General features: G+C 39.3%; 1 protein-coding gene and 1 long non-coding RNA gene across 5 annotated transcripts in view; one reads left to right on the top strand and one right to left on the bottom strand.

The window, feature by feature from the left end:
* NPNT (nephronectin) overlaps window positions 1-6,914 on the top strand; it is a 70,399-nt gene extending 63,485 nt beyond the window's left edge. For all 4 annotated transcript variants that reach the window (XM_032461151.1, XM_006184622.3, XM_006184621.3 and 1 more), the window contains 2 exons: window positions 2,506-2,762; window positions 4,120-6,914. In XM_032461151.1, the coding sequence (XP_032317042.1) occupies window positions 2,506-2,762; window positions 4,120-4,230 (368 nt within the window). In that variant the 3' untranslated portion in view covers window positions 4,231-6,914. The remainder of the gene's footprint in view (window positions 1-2,505; window positions 2,763-4,119) is intronic.
* A 9,416-nt stretch (window positions 6,915-16,330) lies between these two features.
* LOC116657781 overlaps window positions 16,331-23,055 on the bottom strand; it is a 41,573-nt gene continuing 34,848 nt past the window's right edge. Inside the window, exons 7-8 of the long non-coding RNA XR_004312916.1 lie at window positions 22,495-22,582; window positions 16,331-21,345 (exon numbers count right to left, since the gene is read on the bottom strand). This is a non-coding gene — a long non-coding RNA (uncharacterized LOC116657781). The remainder of the gene's footprint in view (window positions 21,346-22,494; window positions 22,583-23,055) is intronic.

The following is a 23,055-nucleotide window of genomic DNA, read 5'->3' on the forward strand; positions in this document are numbered from 1 at the left end:
AATAGGCATCCACTGCTTCTTTTATTAGAAAAAAATGAAGCTATTTGTATTTTAGGGATAAATCTCAGCAAACCATAATTATCTTAGTTCTACCTGGATGGGTTTCTCAGCTAGGCAAAAAATATGTATATAAATAAAACCATTTCCTCTCACTTTTTGACCATACAGGTAATAGGAAAAGTAATGGATGGTAATATTTGTAAATTGAAATTGTAAAGGCATGAACAAGTATAGAATTAAAAATAAGGAAATTAAAATTTTATCATCTATGTTTCTGGCAGGTTTGCAGCATTTATTATTTACCCAAACCGCCCCCCCCAAGCTTTAAATATTATGATGTTTTAAACTGAAACCATGAAAATATTTCATGTAATTTTATATTTAAGCAGTATTTTGGAATCAGAAGTGAAATTTTTCTTTAACAGATTTGTTTGGAGTGGTAGATCAGTTTTTCTCTTAGCTACTGTTCCCACTTTGTAATATTTCCATTTATTAAAAATGGAAGGAGTTCTTCAGGGTAAAACAACAAAAACCTTGATGGCCACAGAGTAGCTCTATAGGGGAAAAATAATTGTAGCCTCATTTATAGAATTTTAAATATCTACACAAGAGTCTATTGACTCCTTTATTAGGATGCCTTGGTTTTTGTTAGGTTGTCTTGTTTGCAAGCAGCATCTGCATAGTGATGTTAGTATACATTCCATGGGGACTTAAGGTAATCCTTGTTTCCTTAAAATTTGCAGGTTAACTATAATGGCCTTATATCTTAGTCTTAACCAAAATACCTATGATGATTCAAAAGCTGACTTATGGGAAGACATTTAAAAGCCATGTAAATATTTTGGCTCAAAATATCCTTTGGATTAATATGGGGAACACGGGGGCAGAAGGAATGTTAAAAAAATGTGTTTTTGATGAATCAAGTACATGACTCAGGGAATTATTTCTCTGTAGTTTTTATTGTATTCTTGGAACATCATTTATTCAACAAATGGCATTAAACTCCTACCATATACTAGGATGTAATGGGGTGGTTTGGAGGAAACTTTGGTTCTGATATCAAAGAGTTGACAGTCTTCTGGGGGAGAGACGTGTAAACCAGTGATTCTTGTGCTGAATAGGGGTTCAGGCAGTTCTGAACTCAAATTGTTACTCTGCCACTCACTGGCCGGGTGACACCTTGGGTGACTTCACCTCTCAAAGCCTTAGTCTTGTTTTGCAGATGCAGAAGCTAACAAGTGTTCACTTCAAAGGCTTGTTAGTAGGGCTAAATGAGACGCTCCCCGCAGAGCACTCGCATAGAACCTGGTGCATCACAGATACACATACCATCTGACTGGTCCTTTGAAGACTCAGAGGGGACTTGGTAGAGGAGAAGTCACTTGAAGAGTAGGACATCCCAAACCTTGTCATGTCCAGTACAGATTAAGCACAAGAAATGATGGTTTATCTTTCCAATGAAAAATAGGCAGGTTTTCTACCAAAACAGATACACGTGTTGAGCATTCCAACCACATTTTCCTTTAGCTAAGTCAGTGTTGAAACTGTGTTTTTCAGTTGGCTGCAATAAAACAGGCTGAGGGGCACAGCCTTTGTACATGAATTGAGCTTCAAAATACAACTTGCCACTTGCCCTCTCCTGAGAAGCAGCACCCCCCACTTCACTGCTGCTCAAACTTTTTTCCCCCTTAACTGCAGTTCCTCTAACAATTGAGGGAAGCAAGTCTATAGCCCTAGGAATCTAAGGCATTATCAAAGTGACCTTCCCAAAGGGACAGTTTTTATTAACTTTTTGTGTTCATGTATATGTAATAGAAAATTGATATATTACTTTCATTATATTGTTATGGATTTGTTTTTATATAAAACGTTTTAAACTACTTTCAAAGCAAATGGATGCTGCAGGGAAGATGTGATGGGTTTCCAGAGCATTTCTGCATCTTGGAGTTAGGTGTGAGAAGCACAGCCAACTCATTTTTAAAGGACTCGTTTCTCTTTAGAGATTTTTTTTTTAAGTGGGGAGGGGAGAGAATAAACAGGTCTAGTGCCTCCTTTAAATCATCATCTGCCCTACTGTCTGGAGGTAGGAAATCCACCTAGAAACGTCTCCCTGGCAACTTAAGCCAACCACCCTACCAGCCAGCCAGCGCGACAGGGCAATCACAGATGCGTGAGGATCCAGAGGCAGTGACTGTGTGCACGCCTGGGTGTGTCTGATCGTATGTAGCTGGTAACAGGCATAGTGTTAGGACCGCTAATCATTGTGTGCCCTTGGCAGAATCTGTATTCCCCCTGAGCAAAGGGAGTGAGTGTTTTCTGTAAATATAAAACCATAGAATTTAAGACAGCCATAGATATAAGTCCTGTGTTTCTCCTTCAAAAATCTGGAATTCTTTACAAATGGCCGGCACAGTCTGTGGAAACAAGAGAAGGAGAAGCCGCGGCCGGCCGGCGGGGCCGGGGCCGCGGGGCTCGCCCACACAGGCCCTGCTCTTCCCCCTGCAGGTGGACAGTATCTGACAGTCTCGGCAGCCAAGGGCCCCGCGGGGAAAGCCGCGCGCTTGGTGCTCCCTCTCGGCCACCGCCTGCACTCAGGGGACCTGTGCCTGTCGTTCAGGCACAAGGTGGCGGGGCTGCGCTCCGGCACGCTCCAGGTGTTTGTGCGGAAACACGGGGCCCACGGAGCAGCCCTGTGGGGAAGAAATGGTGGCCATGGCTGGAGGCAAACGCACATCACCTTGCGAGGGGCAGACGTCAAGAGCGTAAGTAGACCCGCCGAGGAGGCAGGACCTGGGAGGTTTCCTTTCCGAGGACGGCTCTGGGGTCGGCGTCGGAAGCCTTTGCTGTCCGTTCGTTCAGGCCCAAAGCTCAGCTCGTGCTTTTTGTGGGCGTGGGGACCCTGTGCGTTGCCTCTTTCTGTAGTCCCTTTTCTCCTTCGTCCGTTCTCCATCGCAACCAGGACCACCTCCGCTCTCCCCACCCTGGTGAAAATCCCCTCTTTTTAATGACAAATTTTAGCGGTTGAAAAGGTGGAAAAGTTAATCAGAAGAAACGTCGAAGGGCGAGGGTGGGCTTAACTACCTGCTTTTCCTTAAACTGCTTATACTTCAAACTTTGACCACCATGAGTTACCCTCAAGTGTTTTTTCTTTCTTTTCTGAAATGTTTCTTTAAAGTCTTTTTTTTTCCCCCTTTGCCTCAGAGATCATAGTTAAGCAGCCTTGGGTGGGAACCAGAACAGTATGTTTGGAAAATATTATTCTATTCAGGACAGGATGTGGGGAAAACTTTGATTGAATATATAAACTTTATCTTAACTAATTAAGTCATAGGTAGAAGTAAAATGATCTATAACAACCCACTGAAATAGTGCATATATTTGGAAAAACTGTTTTCTTTATGTCAATACTTACAAAACTGGTATAGGTATAGGTAAAAGAAAGGTTAGACTCCATGAAGACAGCTTTTATCAGAGTCTTGGATTTTGTTTTACTGTTTTTCTCTTAAAATTTTTCTTAATATTTATATCATTTGGAGAAACAAAACATTGTTTCACAGCATAACATAGGTTTCTGTTCTCAAAGGAGCAAGGATGCTGTACAGAAGATAAAATACAAGAAAGGTTTTGCTCTTTACATAAGTGAAACAAATGGAACTGGGGTGTTTGGTTCTATTCCATTTTAGGCATCAAAGCTAAATTAAATTAACCTGGAGGAGGGACTAGAAAACCTCTAAGAGGCTGCATGATTATGATCTTTCAGATCTTTGGCTCCTAATTTCTTGCCTTTTATGCCCCATCACACTCTTCTGTCTTTGGGAAATCTTTGACAGAAGTGTCCAGTTCCTAATCATTCCTAAATGGAGGCAGTCTATCATTTAGAATAGCTTTTTAAAGTGTAACTGATTTTGGGTAATGTGGTCCAGTTAACAATTTACTGATGACTAAAATTTCTACCAAAAGGCAAGCCTCAGGTGACACTGGCACCTCTGTTCTAGTCTTTCCTTCTGTTAAGTAAGTTTACTGTTCAGTTTTGGGGAAAGTTTGCGTTTGTTTTGCTAAATGAGCGGGCATTGGGAAGGGGTAGAGGAGGCTTGACTGGTGTGTGCGTTCTCTCCCTAGGTCATCTTCAAAGGTGAAAAAAGGCGTGGTCACACGGGGGAGATTGGATTGGATGATGTGAGCTTGAAAAAAGGCCAGTGCTCTGAAGAACGCGAGCAACTCCAGAACTAGCCATGAACCCCCATGTTGCTCCCTCTTCTTTTTCCAATCTTCACCACCTGTCCTCTCCTCCCTCTTATCAGGCCTAGAAGAGTGGGTCAGGAGAAAGTCTGCTTGGTGACCCACATCTTGCTGGCCTGCTTTTGTGCAATCCCAATGAACAGTGACACCCCCCCTTGAAATACAGGGGGCATCTGTAGAAGCATCCAAAGCCATCTTTGGGTGTTACCTTCCAGCCGATGTCTCTTTTAAGAAGGCCTTCGGCAAGTGTGACCTATACCCCCTTCATCCTAGTTACAAGGTGTTGTTCCTTGCAGCAAATTATGGGTGAAGTTTTCAAAAGAAATCTGCAAATGGCCATTCTGTTATCTGTTCAGTGTTGTACCACGAGTAGTATTGACTTCTGCTAAGATACGTTGTACAATGTGCTTGTGAAATTGGTTTATCCTCTCCACTTATTAGTTCTGGTCTGGCCTGAACTCTGACTTTTACTGCCATTCATTTTATAAAAGAAGGGTGTATAACATATCAAGATGCATTTATTCTTGTTATCTGTATTTTTCTTTTTAAAGACGATTATGTAGAGTGGGCACGTAATCTCTTGTTAGTAGTATTGTGTTTTGTGTAAATGTGCTATTGATATTAAGTAGTGACGTGTTCCCAATATTTACAGACTCTAGTTGCAAGGGAAAGGCAGCTTGTGATCTCTTGAGTTAAAAAATGCACGGTGGAATGTCATTTAGTTCCATGACCTTATATTGGCAGCCAGAGAAAATTGGAAGAGGTGTCAGTTTGTGGTAGTGAGGGGATGAATTTCTTAATGGCCTTGAGTTTGATCACAACAAAGGATAGTGACCATTCAGGTTGACAGGAAACTGCAGTTAACCCATAAAACCTTCACTGTTTCAGGCTCCACTTTAAAACCAACAGCTTTTACCCTAACAATAATGGCCCTTTCTGGTGATCTTAAGAAGCTTTATGAAAGTTCTGGTTGTTTCAGAAAAAAGGTTCTGTTTATGGAAACAGGGTGAGGGAAAGCATGGGGGGAAGCTCTGTTGAAACAGATTCTCCCACTCGTTTTTAAATCAGTTTAAATTTAGGGGGGCCTAGATCATAACTTATGCGCTGCTGTGTCAGGATGGGATGGGGAGCAAGTCCCATGCTTTGAGGCACTGGATGTGTCAGAATGGGATTCACACACACACTCAAGCAACAGGACAAGATTGGAATTCTAAGATCTATGAACCCCCAACTTTGTTTCCTCCCTGTAAATTTTACCTTTATATTGAAAATATACATAACTTTTAAAAGGCAACTTATTCCTGAGGCTTTTCATTATTTCTGATTAAGTAATCAAAATATTTTCTGCTGTTTTTGCCAGGAATCACAAAGATGATTAAAGGGTTGGAAAAAGAGATCTATGATGAAAAATTAAAGGAACTGGGATTATTCAGCGTGGAGAAGAGAAGACTGAGGGGCAAACCATTGCTGGTTTTCAAGTATATGAAGGGTTGGTACAGAGAGGACGGTGACCAGCTGTCCTCCACATGCACTCAGAACAGAACAAGAGGAAGCAGGCTTAGGCTGGAGTGTGAGGGGCCATTTCCTGGCAGGGACAGTTGTTAATTAGAAACCTTTGTTTAAACCAAAAAAGTGTGAATTTTTTGAGGCTTTTAAAAAATTAGATAAGGTTTTTTTTTTTTTTTTTCTATTTAAGATGGTTAAAGATGTTCTTCCCTCAAGGCAGAGTAACAATAACAGAATCTCCCTAAAGATGTTTTAATCCTATTACTATGCAGTGAAAATCTCCAGAACTAAATAACTTGAACTAGGCTAAGGTCTAATTTAGGTATTTTTTTCTTGGACTCCTAATGGAAAGGAATCAAAAAGGGGAAAAGCCCACCAACTGCTGAGCTCACTAAATGTCTCTCCCTTTATGTCAAACCTAGCAGTATTAAAATGAAACAAAAGCAAAAAAAAAAAAAAAAAAAAAAAAAGTTTAAAATCTATTTATTCCAAAAGAGTCTGATGGACAGACATTTTAGTATCTCAATAATGTTCTAGTGTGGTGGTATATATTTCTTTTTTCTTAGTAAAGGTATTGCCCTTTCCCTTGCTTAATGGATATTACAAATTTTTAAAGAGATCATAGCAAAGAAAACAATTTAGAGAGATTTTTATCTGGTGCATTCTCTCTGCAAGGTGTGTGACAACCTAACCAGGCTACTGATAGAGTGCCATGCCCAACACCACTGCCAGGACCTTTCCTTCACCTGATGGTGTAAGTTTCTCTTGTCAGTTGGAACCTCCCAAGTTCCACAAAATGGTAATGTTTTGGAACAATTGGTACAGTAGAATGTCTTTCATCATTTAACTTGGTGGAGGCAAGGCCAGAGGGGGACTATAAATCAGTAAGCCTTTGAGTCAAAGCCAGAAAATATGGCTTTAGATCCATTTTTAATGATTCATTTCCTTTTTGGTCACGTAACTATACAACTGAAGATGAAAGGGGAGAATAGAAAATTTCACTTTTAGGTGCCAATAATACATTGCACTACACTGATGGAAGAAGTTATCCAAAGTACTGTATAACATCTTGTTTATTATTTAATGTTTTCTAAAGTGAAAAATGTTTGTGGTTTTCCAGACAGCCAAATAAAAATAATTCTTTGTAAATAAAAACACTGTTAATAATACCAGTTGTCTATTTCTTGTTTTGAGTTTTTGGTTTTTTTTTTTAACTAGGAGAAGAATTATCAGGGTAATTTGATTTTTTATAAAAGCCATCTATAGTAGAACCTCTCTACTACTTGGAAGATTGGGGACAAAGATATTGGCCATATTATTATGCCTTCTGGGTTATAAAATATGAGGCACTTTTTGTTCACGTGCACAAGAGATTAAAGGATCACTGTAACATAACTAGAGCAATTTGCTAAGGTATGACTTCTTGTATCTCATTTAGTTGTAAACATTTGCCTCAAACCCTTTTAGGTAAAGGCAGGATAAGCTATAAGTAAAGATATAAATATATATGAATTAGAAGCACAAAGTCTTTTTTACTAGTGCTGTATTGTTAATTTATGACATTTTACTCATTATCTTTCCTGATGGAGAAAATAACTATAAGGAAATAAAACTAACGGTATCATTCAATATCAAAAATTAGTCCTCAGTAGAGACTATGCTTAATGGCTTCTTTCTGATACTCAGGGAACCCTTAGTGGCTAGGAGACTCAAGTTTTGGATACATACTTTAAGCAAAAGGTAAAGAAAAACTGCAGCCTCCTTATCTCAGAGTTGTTTCTTTATCTCAGAGATCCTTCCTAATCATCCCCAGGAGACCTGAGAAAGCTGAGGTTTTCCAGAAGTTAAACCTCTTGTGAAACTGAGGTTGTAGGTGGGAGGAAGCAGTTCAGTAAGAGGTTCCAGACTCCAGTTCATTGATTTACCTGATAGATTTTACAGCACTTACTACAGGCACGGCTCTTGGGTACAACAGTAAGCACACTCCCCTTTGTGAGGTTTCAAACTAGAGAAGAAGATGGGTATTTATCAAAATCATATAAATAAATGCAAAATTGCTGTTCTGAAAAGTGGTATACCGTTAAGGCTCTGAAAGTATGGTGGGTTCCAGGACTTTTGGCCCACTGCTTTTCAAACTCAGATGTGCATGTGGGTGGGAATCACCTGGAGATGTTAAAATTCAGCTTCTGATTCAATGGATCTGGAGTAGGGCTTGAGAGTCCGCATTTCTAACCAGCTCCCAGGTGATGCCTGTGCTGTTGGTGTTGGGGCCCAATTTGTATTACAAACCCTTAGTGATAATACATGGAGGGGACTGGGGCCTTCACCTCTGTTAACGTTCGCTGTTGTTGGAAGGCCTAAAGGTACATGGTTGCAAGATCTACATTCACAAATATTCACTAAGTTTTGGTGCATTTTTTCCTTTAAAAAACTTTTGGCTCAACATACAGACTACTAACAAATAGACAAGTATTAGTTTAAAAGAACAGAAATTCTGGTTATAATAGTAGGATTGCAAAAATGAAAAACTGACCAAGGTAACAGATTTAAGCTGCCAGGAGAAAGAATCAGTGAGCTTGAAGATAGGTCAGTTGAGATTATCCAATTTGAGGAACAGAAAGATAAACTTTAAGGATAAACAACTAGACTTGCAGTCAACAAGGAAATCAAAGACTTGAAAAATTCTATAAACCAACCAGCCCTAACATCTATATAACACTCCACTGAACACAAGACTATACATTTTTCTCAAATGCACAGAGATGCTGACAGACCATAAATTAGGCCATATAACATTACCTCCAATTTAAAAGGATTGAAATTATACTAAATATGTTCTTCTACCACACTGGATGAAATTAGAAGTCAATAACGGAAATTTGAGAAATTTGTGGAAATTAAACAACAGGCTTCTAGCCAATAACTGAAAGAAGAACTCCCAAGGAAATTAACAAATATTTTGAGATTAATAAAAATGAAAACACAACAGGCCCAAACTTATGGGATACAACTAAAGCATTGCTTATAAGGAAATTTGTATTTGTAAGTGCCTATATTAAAAAAGAAGATCTCAAATCAATAATCTAAACTTCAACCTTATAAAATTAGAACAAATTAAATCACAGTAAGCAAAATCACAGCAGAAGGAATGAAATAAAGATGATAGTAGGAAAAAATGAAATACCAATATAGAAAAAAATCAGTGAAAATAAAAGCTGGTTCTTTGAAAAGATTAACAAAATGTATGAACATTTAGCTAGACTGAAAAAGGAAGAAAGATGGTAAGATTAGGAATGAAAGAGGGGACATCACTGACCTTACAGGAATACAAAGGATTATAAGGGAATACTATAAACAACCTAATGTCAACAAAATAAGATAACTTAGATGACAAGCACAGAGTCTTAGATACAAACTATTGAATCTGAATCAGGAAGAAATAGAAACCTGAATAGACCAATTGCAAGTAAATAGATTGAGCTAATAATCAAAAACTTTCCACACTGGAAAGCCAACTCTCAAATAGCAATACTTAAAATGGTGAAGTAAAAAAGTATTTAAGAATTAATACCAAGTATTCATAAAGTTTTTAATATTATGGAGGACGATGCACTTCCCATCTCCTTCCATGAGACCAGTAAATAGAGTTCGTTTGGAGATTACTGCTGTCTTTAAGAATATTGTCTTTCATTTCATGAACGTGGGATGCAGCAAAGACAGTGCTCAGGGACTTACAGCAGTAAACACCAGTAAATAGTGAAAAAAAAGATCTCAGGTCAGTACCCTAAATTTATGTTAAGGAACTAGAAAAACAGGTGCAAATTAAACTCAAAGCTAGTGGAAGGAAGAAAATAATAAAGATATAAATGAAGATAAATGAAAGAGAGAAAAGAAAAACAACACATAGACTCAACAAAGGGAAAAATTGGTTTTCTGAAAGGATCAACAAAATTTTAAATCTTTAGCTAGACTAACAACAACAAAAAGACCCAAATAACTAAAATCAGAAATGAAAGTGGAGATGTTACCACTAAGCTTACAGAAATAAAAGGATTGTAAGAGAACACTATGAACAATTATGTGCCAACAAATTAGACATTCTAGATGAAAGGACAAATTTCTACAAATTACCACACACACACACACACACAAAACTATAACCTCAAGAAGACAAAGAAAATCCCAGCAGACCTATCACAAGTAAAAAGAGTGAAGCAGTAATCAAACCCCCCCTCAAAAAGAAAACTCCAGACCATTGTCATGATGAATTCTACCAAAACTTAAAGAATTAATATCAATTCTTCAAACTCTACCAAGAAATAGATGAGGGAACACTTCCTCATTCTATGAAGACAATATTACAAATACCAAAGCTAGGTAAAGATATCACAAGAAAAGAAAATACAGTTGACCCTTAAACAACACAGATTTGAACAGTTTGGGTCCACTTATATATGGATTTGTTTTTTCAATAAATACATACTACAGTACTCCATGATCTGAGATTGGTTGAATCTACGGATACAGAATCACAGATATGGAATGCCAACTATCAAGTTACACTCAGATTTTCAATTTCCCTAGGGGGTCAGTAGCATTAACCCCTGCATTGTTCAAGGGTCAACTATGCAGATCAGTATCCTTTATGAATATAGGTACAAACATCCTCAACAAAATACTGGCAAACTGAATCTAATAGCACATTAAAAAGGTTATACATCATGCAGGTCTTATGCCAGAAAGGCAAGGATTTATGCCAAGAAGGCAAAGGTGGTTCAAAACAAGAAAATCGATCATTCAACATTTTACTGGATATTCCAGCTAAAGCAATTAGACCAGAAGAAGAAGTAATATGTATTGGAAAGGAAGAAGTAAAACTATCTCTATTTGCAGATGGCATGATCCTACATATAGAAAATCCCAATGAATCCACAGAAAAGCTATTAGAGTTAGAAACCAAATTGAGCCAAGTTGCAGGCAATAAAATAAACAGTAAAAACTCAGTTTTTCTTTGCACCAGCATTGAGCAACATGAAAACTGAGAAAACAGTTTCATTTACAGCAGCATCCAAAAGAATAACTAAGAATACATTTAAGCCAGAAAGAGAAAGAGAAATGCCATATGATATCACTTATATGTGGAATCTCAAAAAAGAGAACACAAATGAACCTATCTACAAAACAGAAACAGACTCACAGACAGAGAGAAAAAACTTATGGTGACCAGAGTGTAAAGGAGGTGAGAAGGGATAAATATGTAATTCGAAAATTGCACCTCTTGGGGAGTGATGGAAATGTGAGCTATCCTGATTGTTGTAGTGGTTTCATGAGGGTATATATACATCTGTCAAAATTCATCAAATTGTAATATTTGAAATGTGTAGTTTACTGTATAGGAACCATACCACAATAAAGGTGTTAAAAAAATACGTATGACCAAGAAGTTGAAAGACTTGTATATGGGAAACTAAAAACATTGCTAAAATTATGTGATGAAATAAAATTCATATTTCATGGTAAGATGAAAAAAATTTAAACAAAATTCTTTGCCCACTTGGGCCTCCTCCCTTCCCTTTAGTGTGTATTGTACGCCTGCATTAACTAGACTTCCTTAGGAGGTAACATCCCTCCTTAATCTAATTGAGGGTTAAAACTCCTTAGGTGATAACCTTCTTTCTTAATCTTGTAAGGGGCTATGAAGACCCATGATCCACTATTGCTTGTATGTGTAGATCTGGATTGTGTTAACAGTCAATAATACATCATTTGATATATAACCCTTTGTGTCAAAAACATATATAACTGTGCTTTGACTTCTACCAGGCAGAACAGTCCTCAGAGCTTTCTAAAAGATTGTCTCCTAGGTTATAAATCCTCAGGTTGGCTTGAATAAAATTTTCTTTCTTAGATCCACTATTGATTAATTTTTCATCTATAAATATAAGAAGATCTAAATAAATGGAAAGACATTCTGTATTTATGGATTAAAAGACATAATATTGTTAAGATGTTAATACTAACAAAAGTGATCTACATATTCAGTACATGTTTTGAAAAAATTGGAACACCAGTGTTCAAACTGATACGGTATTTCAAAGAACCTCAAATAAGCAAAATAATGGGATTCACAATTTCCATTTTCAAAACTTACTGCAAAGTATGGTCATCAGAACAGTGGGGCATGGGCATAAGGAAAGACATGGACCAGTGGAATAAAATTAAGAGTTCAGAAATAAACCCATAATATGGTCAATTACCTTTTGACCAGGGTTCCAAGAGCATTCACTGGGGAAAGAACAGCCTCTCCAACAAATGGTGCTGGGACAACTAGATATCCATATGTAAAAGAATGACATTGGACCCATACCTCACACGACAGACAAAAATTAATCAGTGACTTGAATGTAAGAGCTAATACAAAACTCGGAGAATAAAATATACAGGTGAATTTTCAAGACCTTCAGATTTGGCAAAGGATTCTTAGCTATGGCACCAAAAGCATGAGTAACAAAACAAAAAAATAGAATGTATTTTATGAAAATTAAAACATTTTTTGCAAAAGGACACAATCAAGAGAGTGAAAAGACTACCCATCAAATCAGAAAAAATATTTGTGAAATGTATATCTCATAAGGACCTAGTATACAGAATGCATAAAGAACTTTTACTACTCACCAAACAACCCAATTAAAACACAGGTGAAGAATCTGAACAGACATTACTCAAAAAAAAAAAAGGAAACATCTATACAAATGGTCTATAAGCACATGAAAAAATACTCATCATAATTAGTCTTTCGGTGTTCTGAGACTCAGTTTCCAGTGTGTGTGAGTGTGTGTGTGTGCGCGCGTGAGTGCAGGGAGACAGTGGATTCCCAATGCTAACAAACAATTCTTGGACACCAGTGAGGTGTCCAAGATTTTAACTCAATTCTGACATTATCTATCCACATTTTCTACCCGGAGATAGCAACAGATTTCACAGGTAAGGATTCAGTGTTACGAGATTGTCCCCAGTGCCCACACTTCTGACCCCAGTCGCACGCTCAGTCTGTTACCCGTGCTTATGACTGACCAGCTACAGATTGGAGGTTTCCTATGACCCCCTTCTTGGGTTCATATAATTTGCTAGAGTGGCTCACTGAACTCAGAGACATTTTACTTATTAATTTACTGATTTATTATAAAAGGAACAGCCAGATAGAAGAAATGCACAGGACAAGGTACGGGGAAGGGGTGCAGAGCTTCCAGGCCTTCTCCAGGCGCCTATCCCAGAACCTCCACGTGTTCACCAACCCAGACGCTCTTCAAACCCTGATCTTTTGGCGTTTTACAGAGGCTTCACTAGACAGATATAATTGATTAAATCATTGGTGATTGGTGGCTGTTTTAACCTCCATCCCCTTCTCCCCTCCCCAGAGGTCCAGAGGTAGGGCTGAAAGTTCCAACCCTCTAATCACAGTTAGATCTCATGGCAACCAGCCCCCATCCTTAGGTGTAGTTCAAAAGTCACTCCATTAACATAACAGAAGAATCATTATTGCTCACCTCACTTAAGAAATTTCAAGGGTTTTAGGAGTTCTGTGCTAGAAACAGGAACGAAGACTGAATATATATTTCTCATTATAAATCACAATATCACAATTGTCATTAGGGAAATGCAAATTAAAACGACAATATGATATCACTTCACATCCTCTAAGTAGGTGATAATCAAGAGAATGGAACGTAACAAGTGTTGGTGACGATGTAGAGAAATTGAATATTGCTCGTGGGACTATCAAATGGAGCAACCACTGTGGAAAACAGTTTGGTAATTTCTCAAAAAGTTAAACAGTTACCCTAAGACCCAGAAGTTTCACTCCTAGGTCTATACCCGAGGTTTTTAAGACAAGCACTTAAACAAATACTTGTCCGCAAATTTTCATAAAAGCACTATTCATAACAAGCAAAAGGTGGAAATAACCACATCTCTATTAACAGATGAATAGATAAGCGAATTATGGTGCATCTAATGACAGAATACTATTCAGCCACAAGATGGAATGAAGCCCTGTTTATGTACTGCAATGCGGATTAACCTCAAAAGCATTATGCAAAGTGAAAGGAGTCAAACACAAAGGTCACATTCTATTACTCCACTTATATGAAATATCCAGAATAGATAAATCAAAAGGAACAGAAAGTAAATTGGTGGATGCCAGAGGGAGAATGGAGAGTAACTGCTTAATGGGTAAGGGATTTATTTGGGGTGATTAAAATATTCTGGAACCAAATATATGTCGTGGTTTCAACACCCTTCAAGTATAGGACATGCCACTGAATTGTTTGCTTCAAAATGGGTAATTTTATGTCAGATGTGTTTCATCTTATAAAGTATTTTTAAAATTTTCAAATCATGTAGCAGAAAAAAAGGAGAAAAAATAAACAGATGATGACAAGTAGAAAACAAAGAGCAAGTGGGTAGATTTAAACCCAGCTCTACCAGTAATCATATAATGTATAAATAGTCTAAACATTCTAATTCAAGAGACTGTCAGATTAGATGAGAAAAGCAAGATTGAACTAAACGCTGCCTAGAAGACACAAATAATAAAAAACAAAACTTTTGCTCACGGCATACTTAAATTTGCTAACCCGGTACAGAACATTGCTTTGTCTGACAAATGGCAGGGCCTTTCAGAATAAGAAAGTCATAACTGAAGACACAAATATAAATGAGGCAGTGATCCAGGAAGCCCACATTTTAGAAGACAAAGGGACATTCATGAACTGGGGATAATTTACTAGAAATGCCTTTCAGGGCTCCAGGATGTAGAAACCTGAAAGCAGCTTGGAGTTAACAGTGGAGGTTAATTCCAAGTTGATTACTTGGGGCTCATTCACTAAAAGCCAAAAATTGAGCCCTCACTCATAATCAGGTAGTTTAACTTCTGAGAGCATAGATTGCTACTCTACTTCCATGCCTACCTTCATTTTCCAGACCAAGCCCCCGCAGGTGTTCTGATTCTGCTCACAGACAGTCTTTTCAGGATGTGTTGAATTCGTTAACATTGTGGGTCCCAACTGGGGGTAATTTTGACCCTCGGGGACAGTTGGTAATGACTAGAGATATTTTTAGATGTCACAACTTGGAGGTGTTACTGGCATCAGTGGGTAAAGGTCGGATAAGTTGTTAACCATCCTATAAAGCACAGGACAGCTCCACACAACGAAGAATTATCTGGCCTAAAATGTCAGTAGTGCCAAGGTTGCAAAAGCCTGATCTTAATCAATGATTCTAAACCAATGATTTCCAAAGAGTGGTTTCAAACCTTGCAGTGCCCATACTGAGAATGTATTAGAATCGTGCATCCTCAGGCTCCATACCTGACTTGCAGAGTCAGAAACTCTGGAGGTGAAGCCCAGCAATCTGTGTTTTAATGAGCTCCCCTGCTGACTCAGGAAAGTGTTGGTTTGAGGTTAAATTTCTTCACAAACTCGTTCCGCTCCCCCTCTCCCCACCTCTTCAGTGCTCTCCTACTACCACTTCACTCTGAACTTTAACATCACCGTTCTACCAAAACTGCTTCTTCGAAGGCTGTTTGTTATCTTGTTTATGGTTCCACCGTTCAACCCACATCCACCATCATACCAGCAGCACTGGACAGTGGTGATCCCTGAACCCACTTCCTTAAAATCCTCTTCTTCTCTGGCCTCCATAAACTGCACTCCTACACTTCCAACCAATCACTGGAAAAATCCAAGTTGCCCCGGACTTGCTAAGTCCCAAACTGTATGAATACAGTTTATTATTATTCCTCTGCCTTTGCCTTTCCCCCAAACCTTCCCCCTACCCTTGTCAATCCCACCCTTCTCTGAATAAAAGCAATCTTTTATCAAGGTCATTAATCCTTGAAATCTGATACTGTTTTTTTTAATACTTATTTTTATTTCTATTTATTCAAATCATTAATGAATTCTAATAGTTCTGCCTCTGAAACAGTTCTTCTGACTCTGTCTCACACAAATCAAAAATGCAAAATATTTGAGATGACTTTTTAATTTGAGGTTGAGAGGGAGAGTGATGATTTAATTCACAAGGCATTTTAAATGACAGGTCAGTAGTCTGACCCCTCTCGTGAACTAGTTTTGTTTCTTTGGCAGTCAAGAGCCATGGATGCAAAGCAGAACTTTTTTAGTTATCTTTTTTAATTGTATGTACTTTTATAAGCTCTTTCTAATATGTTATTAAATACGATACGTAAAACAAAACAGAACATACCTTGGTTCCTGCAGGGTTGAATGCAGCCGTCCAAGTTATCTGAAGAGCTGGAGACTGACAGCAGGAAGCTTGGGATATTTAGGAATAAACAGGAAACAGCCTTTTCTTTTTCTTTTTAATAGAGATCAAATGATTAGCCATGAGCTGTACCTTTCACCCTTGTTAGTCCAAGTATGGTCAGTGAACGAGCCACATAAGCATCACCTGAGTGCTTTTAGAAACAGACTCACGTGCCCACCTTAAACCTAATGAAGCAAAAGCCACAGATACCAAGCATCCTTAGGTGATTTGTATGCCTATTAAGGTTTGCGAGGCACCACTTCAGAGTGTAAAGCTTTTCTACAGACCTTAGCCTTTCCCACATAGGAGTACCTGTGAGAATAACCTACCCAGGCTTACCACAGTTTAGAACAGTGGGTTCTCACAGTGTGGTCCTGGAACAGCAGCGTCGGCATCACCAGGGAAGTGTCTGAAATGCAGCGTCTCAGGCGCATCCCAGACCTACTGAATCAAAATCCAGGGGGGAGGGTTTAGCTCAGCGGTAGAGAGCATGCTTAGCATGCACAAGGTCCTGGGTTCAGGCCTCAGTTCCTCCATTAACAAATAAATAAACCTGATCACCACTTCACCAAATTTAATGGTGGGGGCCCAGCGGTCTGGGTGGTAACAGCCCTGCAGTAATTGTGATGCTAATACTAGAGAACCACTGCCCGAGGGTCGGCAGTAACCCTAGGCAGGGACGTAACCCCCAGGGAAGCTCCGTGCCTTTCCTAATGGCTTTGTGAGTGCCTGCAAACACCCACACTGCTGCAGGCACTGCCAAATACCTGAAAAGTGGTTTTCAGGCCAATTCATAATTAGGAGAACCTGAGTCAATTCTGTTTCATTGGGACTGTGAATAACAACACTTTGGAGATACACAGAAAAGTTACAGTTTACAAAGTGCTTTCCATGCTATTTAATTTAATCTTCACTGCAATACAAGGACATATACGTAATCACCTCCCACAACAGGTATGAAAACTGAGCTGGAGGAATATTAAGCGACTTTTTAAAGGGCATGTTGCTGTGAAGGGGCAGGGCTGGTCTTGGAACCCAAAAGCTCAGCTGCAAAGAGGCATATTATCCTCTTGAAAAGTTAAATGGAGGAGGAGTTTTGGATGCAGCGGAAAACTCCAAAATATTTTTATGTTTGGGAAACAAATTTCAGGCATTGAAATTAATAGAGGAAGACCCATAAGAACTAAGATTCACGACTTCCTCTCTAAAGGTTCAACAACAACAGCAACAATGTGAATATAGAGGGAGAAAAATAAAGCAAATGAGGCAAAATGTTAATATTTGGTAAATCAAAGTGAAGGATTTGTGAGTTTTCATTGCACAATCTGCGATTTTTCTTTGAAAAATAAAATGCACAGGGCTTTAACGTATGCCTGTGTGCTGGAGTCGTTGATACACTATATTTCTTATCTATCATTGCACATATTTTTAGAATTTCAATCAAATAGCTTCTAAGTGTAAAAGAATTTATCTATGCCTGCATTGTGAGGAAGCCGAGAGTACACAGTTGAATAACAAGCAAGATGCACCTGCATTTTTCTCTTTTGCAGTGAAGCTTATTCATTTAGGCTAATATTCTTCATGGGGCCAACAATTTACTGTCAAAAGGGCAATTTTGAGTTGCAACTTTTATTAATATGGTTGTTTTCAGTCTAACCACAGGCAGAGGACCAGGCACACAGAGAAGTCCAGGGCATCTTTAGAGAATAGGCTTTTGAACGCTGTGGCCCTGGCACTGTAATTCTCAAACACCGCAGCCACTGTGCACATTTGGTAACATCTCGGGACCTTTCATAAGCTGTTCTACTTGTATACCACTTTCCTCGCGTTTCACAGCTAGTGTTTCTAAAAGCCTTTTTGAATAAATACTGAATTGGGAGAAAATAGAAATGCATTATTGAGACAACTAGGGAAACTGATTTGGATAACAGCATTTCTGTCGGAAAGGAATGATGACAATACCACACTGAGCCTCTTGTAAGAGGCAGTCCTGCCACCCTGGGCTTGGGCCCTCTTGACCTCTCCTGCCCCTGTGTGGACAGCAAGGAAATCATGATAAGAGCTAAAAATTGCACACTGTTTACAGTTCATAAATGCTTTTCCATGTACTATCTCGTTTGGCCTCATTTGATAATACACAATTCCCTCATGTGACCGCAGTGCTTGAGTGTAGATAGTATTAAGTTCCTTATTTCATAGACAAGAAATCGGAGGGTCACTGAGTAACCAAATTTGCCAAGGTCACTTGGACAGTAGCTACCAGGTCTGATTTTCAAAATGTTCTTATCTACTGCAGAGCCACAGTACAAATCAGAGGGGTCCTGCAGGGCTGTGGGGCAAAGCCAGAGCAGGAAGAGGCTTTGAGGTCTGAATATCCACTCAATGGTACCCAGAGAACCCAGGGAACATTTCTGAAAATTTCAGAAGTCATAAATGCTTACTATAGAATATTGATAAAATTCAAAAAAAGAAAAAAAAAAAAAAAGAAAAAGGAAGAAAGGAAAGAAGGAAGGAGGTAGGGAGGGAAGGAAAGAAGGAAGACATTACACCTCAATCTGGAAATTGCCATGGCTGCTACTTGGGTATATATTCTCTCAGACTTTTTTATTTAAACCTATGAATCTTTGTGGACAGCTTTCCCTGAAGTTGGACATGCCTCTGCCCCCTAGTTTGAATGGCTGCATCATATTCTATTGAATGGATGAACCATAAACATTGAGTTGTTTCTCCAGGACTTTGGACTGCTTCCGTGGACGGGCCCTCTAGGGATTCCAGAAGCCTAATTATGCTGTAGAAAATGATTCACAATCTGTTCGTAATTGCTGGCCTCTTTCCTTCATTTGCTCCAGTGAACCATGGAAACATTCCCTGGAGGCCTGGGCTGTAGTACAGTAGTTTAGATTCCCAGAACAGCCAGGCCTTCATAGTTGGGAGTCCTTTAGAAACAGAACTAGGGAAGAAACAAGCTAATAGGAATCTTTCTTTTTAGATCCAAAAACTTTTCATTGAAAAACAATATTAAAAAAAGGGAAAAAAATTTGCTGTTCCCTCCCAGCTGCTCTGCTGGACACTTGCAGGGCAATTAGCAATAGACAGTTGTGGAAATTTGTAGGTTCGAAGCTTCTGCAGTTGAGCTCAGTGGGTTATTCTGCAAAGTCTTGGGTAATTAAAGCATGATAATAGTGAGGACCCTAACTAGATGCCTTTGCGGATAACAGCTTCATTCTGAGAGTTTACCACAGAAGGCAAAATGCCTGTGAGCCATATGGGAGATAGAAAATCTGGTAAATTTGTGGCCAGCCCAGTGCCAGTGTTGGAAAAATAACTTTCAGTCGAATCTCTAAATGACTGTGGAGCCCTTCTGATCAGCAAAGAACAGTGTATTATTTTCTATATTGGTTTGCTTTAAAATGGCATCTTACTTCAACAGCTACTTAAACTGCAGGATGTTAGCCCAAATTGCATTGCTTAGGATTAAATGCTTCATAAAAACTCCCCAAGTCCAGGGACTGCTGGATGATAGCTGAAAACAAAACAAATAAACAAACACAAAAACAAGTAACACCTTGCCTTATTCTGCTTTAAAAGGTGTTGATTTGTTTGCCTTGACTGTGTTCATTGAACAAAAGAAAGATTTTTTTTCAACAGAGGTTAGAATTATTTGGGAGGTAGTCTATAGCTTCCTGTAGGGCTCCTTTAGCGAGCTATCCTGTGCGATCTCGAAGTGCCAGCCCTCCGGGCCTCCGGCTCACTGCTCTTTGACTTCCAAGCACACATGGCCCACATCACTCTTCCGTCCCAGTGGATTCACCTTCGAGCTCCTTCTCTAGTCCACTTTCAGGAAGTCCTTCCCAATCAGTTCAGACTAGATTCAAACCCTGAGACCTATCAGCCATCCTAGAGCTGGTTTGTACTTTGATTTCCAAACAACGCTCTAAATGGTTACGTGGCTTTCAGAGCTAGGAGTCCTCATTCCAACTTCCAGCATTACCTCTGATGCAGGGTAATCTGGTCAGTTCACACAATCCTCCCTCATATTACATACAGTTTGATCTTCTCCAAGCAGAGTAGATGCCTCTTTACAAATCAAAGGTCCTGGTTCCCATCTGGAAGTCGAATGGAGTCAAGCTTTGTAACATATCTACCCTGAGGTTAGGAGAAAAGCTCAACTATCTGTTCAGCCACAGGGGAATGTGAGATTACAGTCTCCGTGGGCCTCTTCCTCTCTCATTGTCACGGGCGGCTGTCAGAGCAGTTTCCAGCTGTATTGAATTGCTCCAAAGGACCTTTTGGATCTGGCAGCACCATTAACCTGGAGGAGTCCTGCTCCAGAAGCACAAAACAAAATAGGGTGAAGAAAATTTGCTGTAAGCAGTTTTTTCTTCTCTAGTTTCTTCAGCCCACACCATGTTATGTTGCTAACAAAGAAGAAAAATAGTGACCTTTGAACCTCTGTTTTGAAGAAGTCTGTTCTTTGCTTTAAGGAATGAGAAAGATGTACCTGCTGTTTCTGCATTTGCATTTTAGTTAATTTTTAAAGGTATCTTTTTGGTCTAATAAGAAGTATGTGGGAAATGGAGTTTTCCCAATGTCCTTTCACAGCGTGATGAGAACATACTGCAGAGCGTCAATTTTCTGGTCTTTTGGGGAGTATAGAATTCTGTATCTCCAAGGTATGGATGAATTACTGCAAGAGTATGAAGCCCCAGTAAATGCCCCAACGCTCCTACAGCCTATATGGGGAATAGGTCCTGGGTTGAGTTACATACTTGGCATCATTTTAACTTGAGGTATTTATACCGCCACCTGCCCATTTGACTTTTTCATGGGCTTCCTTAAAGATATCCTCTGACACCAATGACTGACAGTCATTCCACTATAGCAAATAGATTACATTAGTTTTCTATTACTGTCTAACAATATTTCCACAAACTTAGAAGGTTAAACTATACACATGTGTTTTCTCACAGTTTCTATGAGTTAGGGGTCTACGCATGGTGTAAGTGGGTTCTCTGCCTCAGGGTCTTACAAGACTGCAATCAAGATGTCAGTCAGAGATGCAGTATCATTCAAGACTTGACTATGGAAGGATCCACTTCCAAGCTCATGTAGTTGTTGGCAGAATTCAGCTCCTTGCATCTGCCTCATTTTCTTGCTGGATGAAGGCTGTAAACTGCCCTTAAGTCCTTGAGGCATTCCATGGTTTCTTCCCACATGGGGCTCCATGGGGCTTCTTCAAAGCCAGCATAGGAGCGGGAGAGCCCAGCAAGATGGTTCCTAAAGTATTACACAATGTAATCACGTACATGTAATCAACCAATGCTCCATTTAAATACATCTGATTTGTAATCCATAAAGATTATCCTAAATCCTGCCCTATAATATGCTTAAAAGTGATTTGTGTCTACAATTCCTGCATGAAAATCAAAACCCTAGAATTCTTCCTCTCGTTCCTCCAAGATCAGAAGAAAGTTCCTCTGCAGACAACAAACTTTCAAAGAGCTGCGCTAATCCTGGGAGGGAAACTTTGCAAAATATTGTTTCCACTTTGATGTGCTAGCTTTTACCCTATATTCAAAAGCAAACGTCTCTCTATTCATATTTTTTATGAGATCACTGAGCAATGGAGTGGCCATAAATTTCTCCTGTAATGGGTCGCACTTGTATGCAAAGAATACCAAGTTATTTTTATAAAAGTGTTAAGTCTTTAGGTATTTTTAAAAACAGTATTAATGGGCAATTCTGTCAAGTGTGCACTGCTATTCTTACCAAGTCTACGTCTTTTCAAGTTGGTTGCAATTTGATTCATCCAGGATTAGCCAGCTGTCCTAAACAAGTGTTTTTTGTTTTGGGGGGGGGGGGTTGCTGCTGCAGTTTGTGTGGCCATATTAGAACACCCCTGGGGAGGCCTACTAGCAGCGCTCACTGGGAAAACTGGCTCGATTCCTGCCCTCCTGATCTCCTACTATACAAAATCTGTGATTTCTTTGGGCATGAAGGAAATCCTCCCATTGGTGGGAGTGGTTGGCAGCTCCTGATATGAGATCACTGCCTATTCTGTCCAAGGTACAAGATTTCCCTTTGACCTGGCAATGCCACTTCTAAACATTTTCAGAGTAGATGAAAAGTGCTATATTGGAAAATAGATTAATCTGGTTAGTTTAGTAATTTAAAATCCTGAACTAACTGAATAATGAAGATATAATCGTGCTTTATATTCTATGAGGTTCTTAACTGCTTTACTAAAAAATATCATTCATTAAAAAAAATTTCAGGGGGGTAGATTATAGCTCAGTGGTAGAGTGTATGCTTAACATGCACAAGGTCCTGGGTTCAATTCCTAGTACCTCCATTTAAAAAAAAAACTTCTTTAACTTCAGCATCAGCAAAACTCATGAAAGGGATATCTTTGAGTGTACAGTTTACCTGAGAATGTCAACCATCCTCCTCCACTCCTTCTTCTGTAGCCTCAGTGTATTTGCATCTCAGCAATGTTTGGTAACTTTAAAACTGTCTAAAAGATAGGAAGCGTTTAGGTCCTTGAATTATTCTTCAGGATGTTTCATATTTCTCATATTTCCTTCTATCCTTATACGTTTTTTCTTCCTTGTTATTCTTACCTGTGTCCTTTTTTAGCTGCTTGTCCATACAACTCTCAGATGTGTGTAGGGAACGGAATTCAGAGTAGGGTGGGTGGTGTTTGCTGTTCCCCTTCCCTGGGTCCCTGCCAACCCACAAATTTAGAAACTTTCCCTTTTCAGAATTAGCAGGGAAGTCACCGCACTTTCCTTTCTTTCCCCTCCCTTCCGTCCGCCCCAGGAGCAGTGACTGTTGTCCAGCCAGAATCTTGGTCCCCGGTTCCCTGTTGGGTGGGGCTAACGGGGCCTCACTTCTGTCTCTCTTTGCCCCCTTGTCGTTTCCACATTTTCCTCAATCTTGTAAGCCCCCCGGGGGAGACCTTGCCCCTGGAGGGGACAATGGTGCCAG

This window comes from Camelus ferus, chromosome 2 (genome assembly GCF_009834535.1).
Source record: "Camelus ferus isolate YT-003-E chromosome 2, BCGSAC_Cfer_1.0, whole genome shotgun sequence".
Classification (NCBI taxonomy): Eukaryota; Metazoa; Chordata; class Mammalia; order Artiodactyla; family Camelidae; genus Camelus; species Camelus ferus.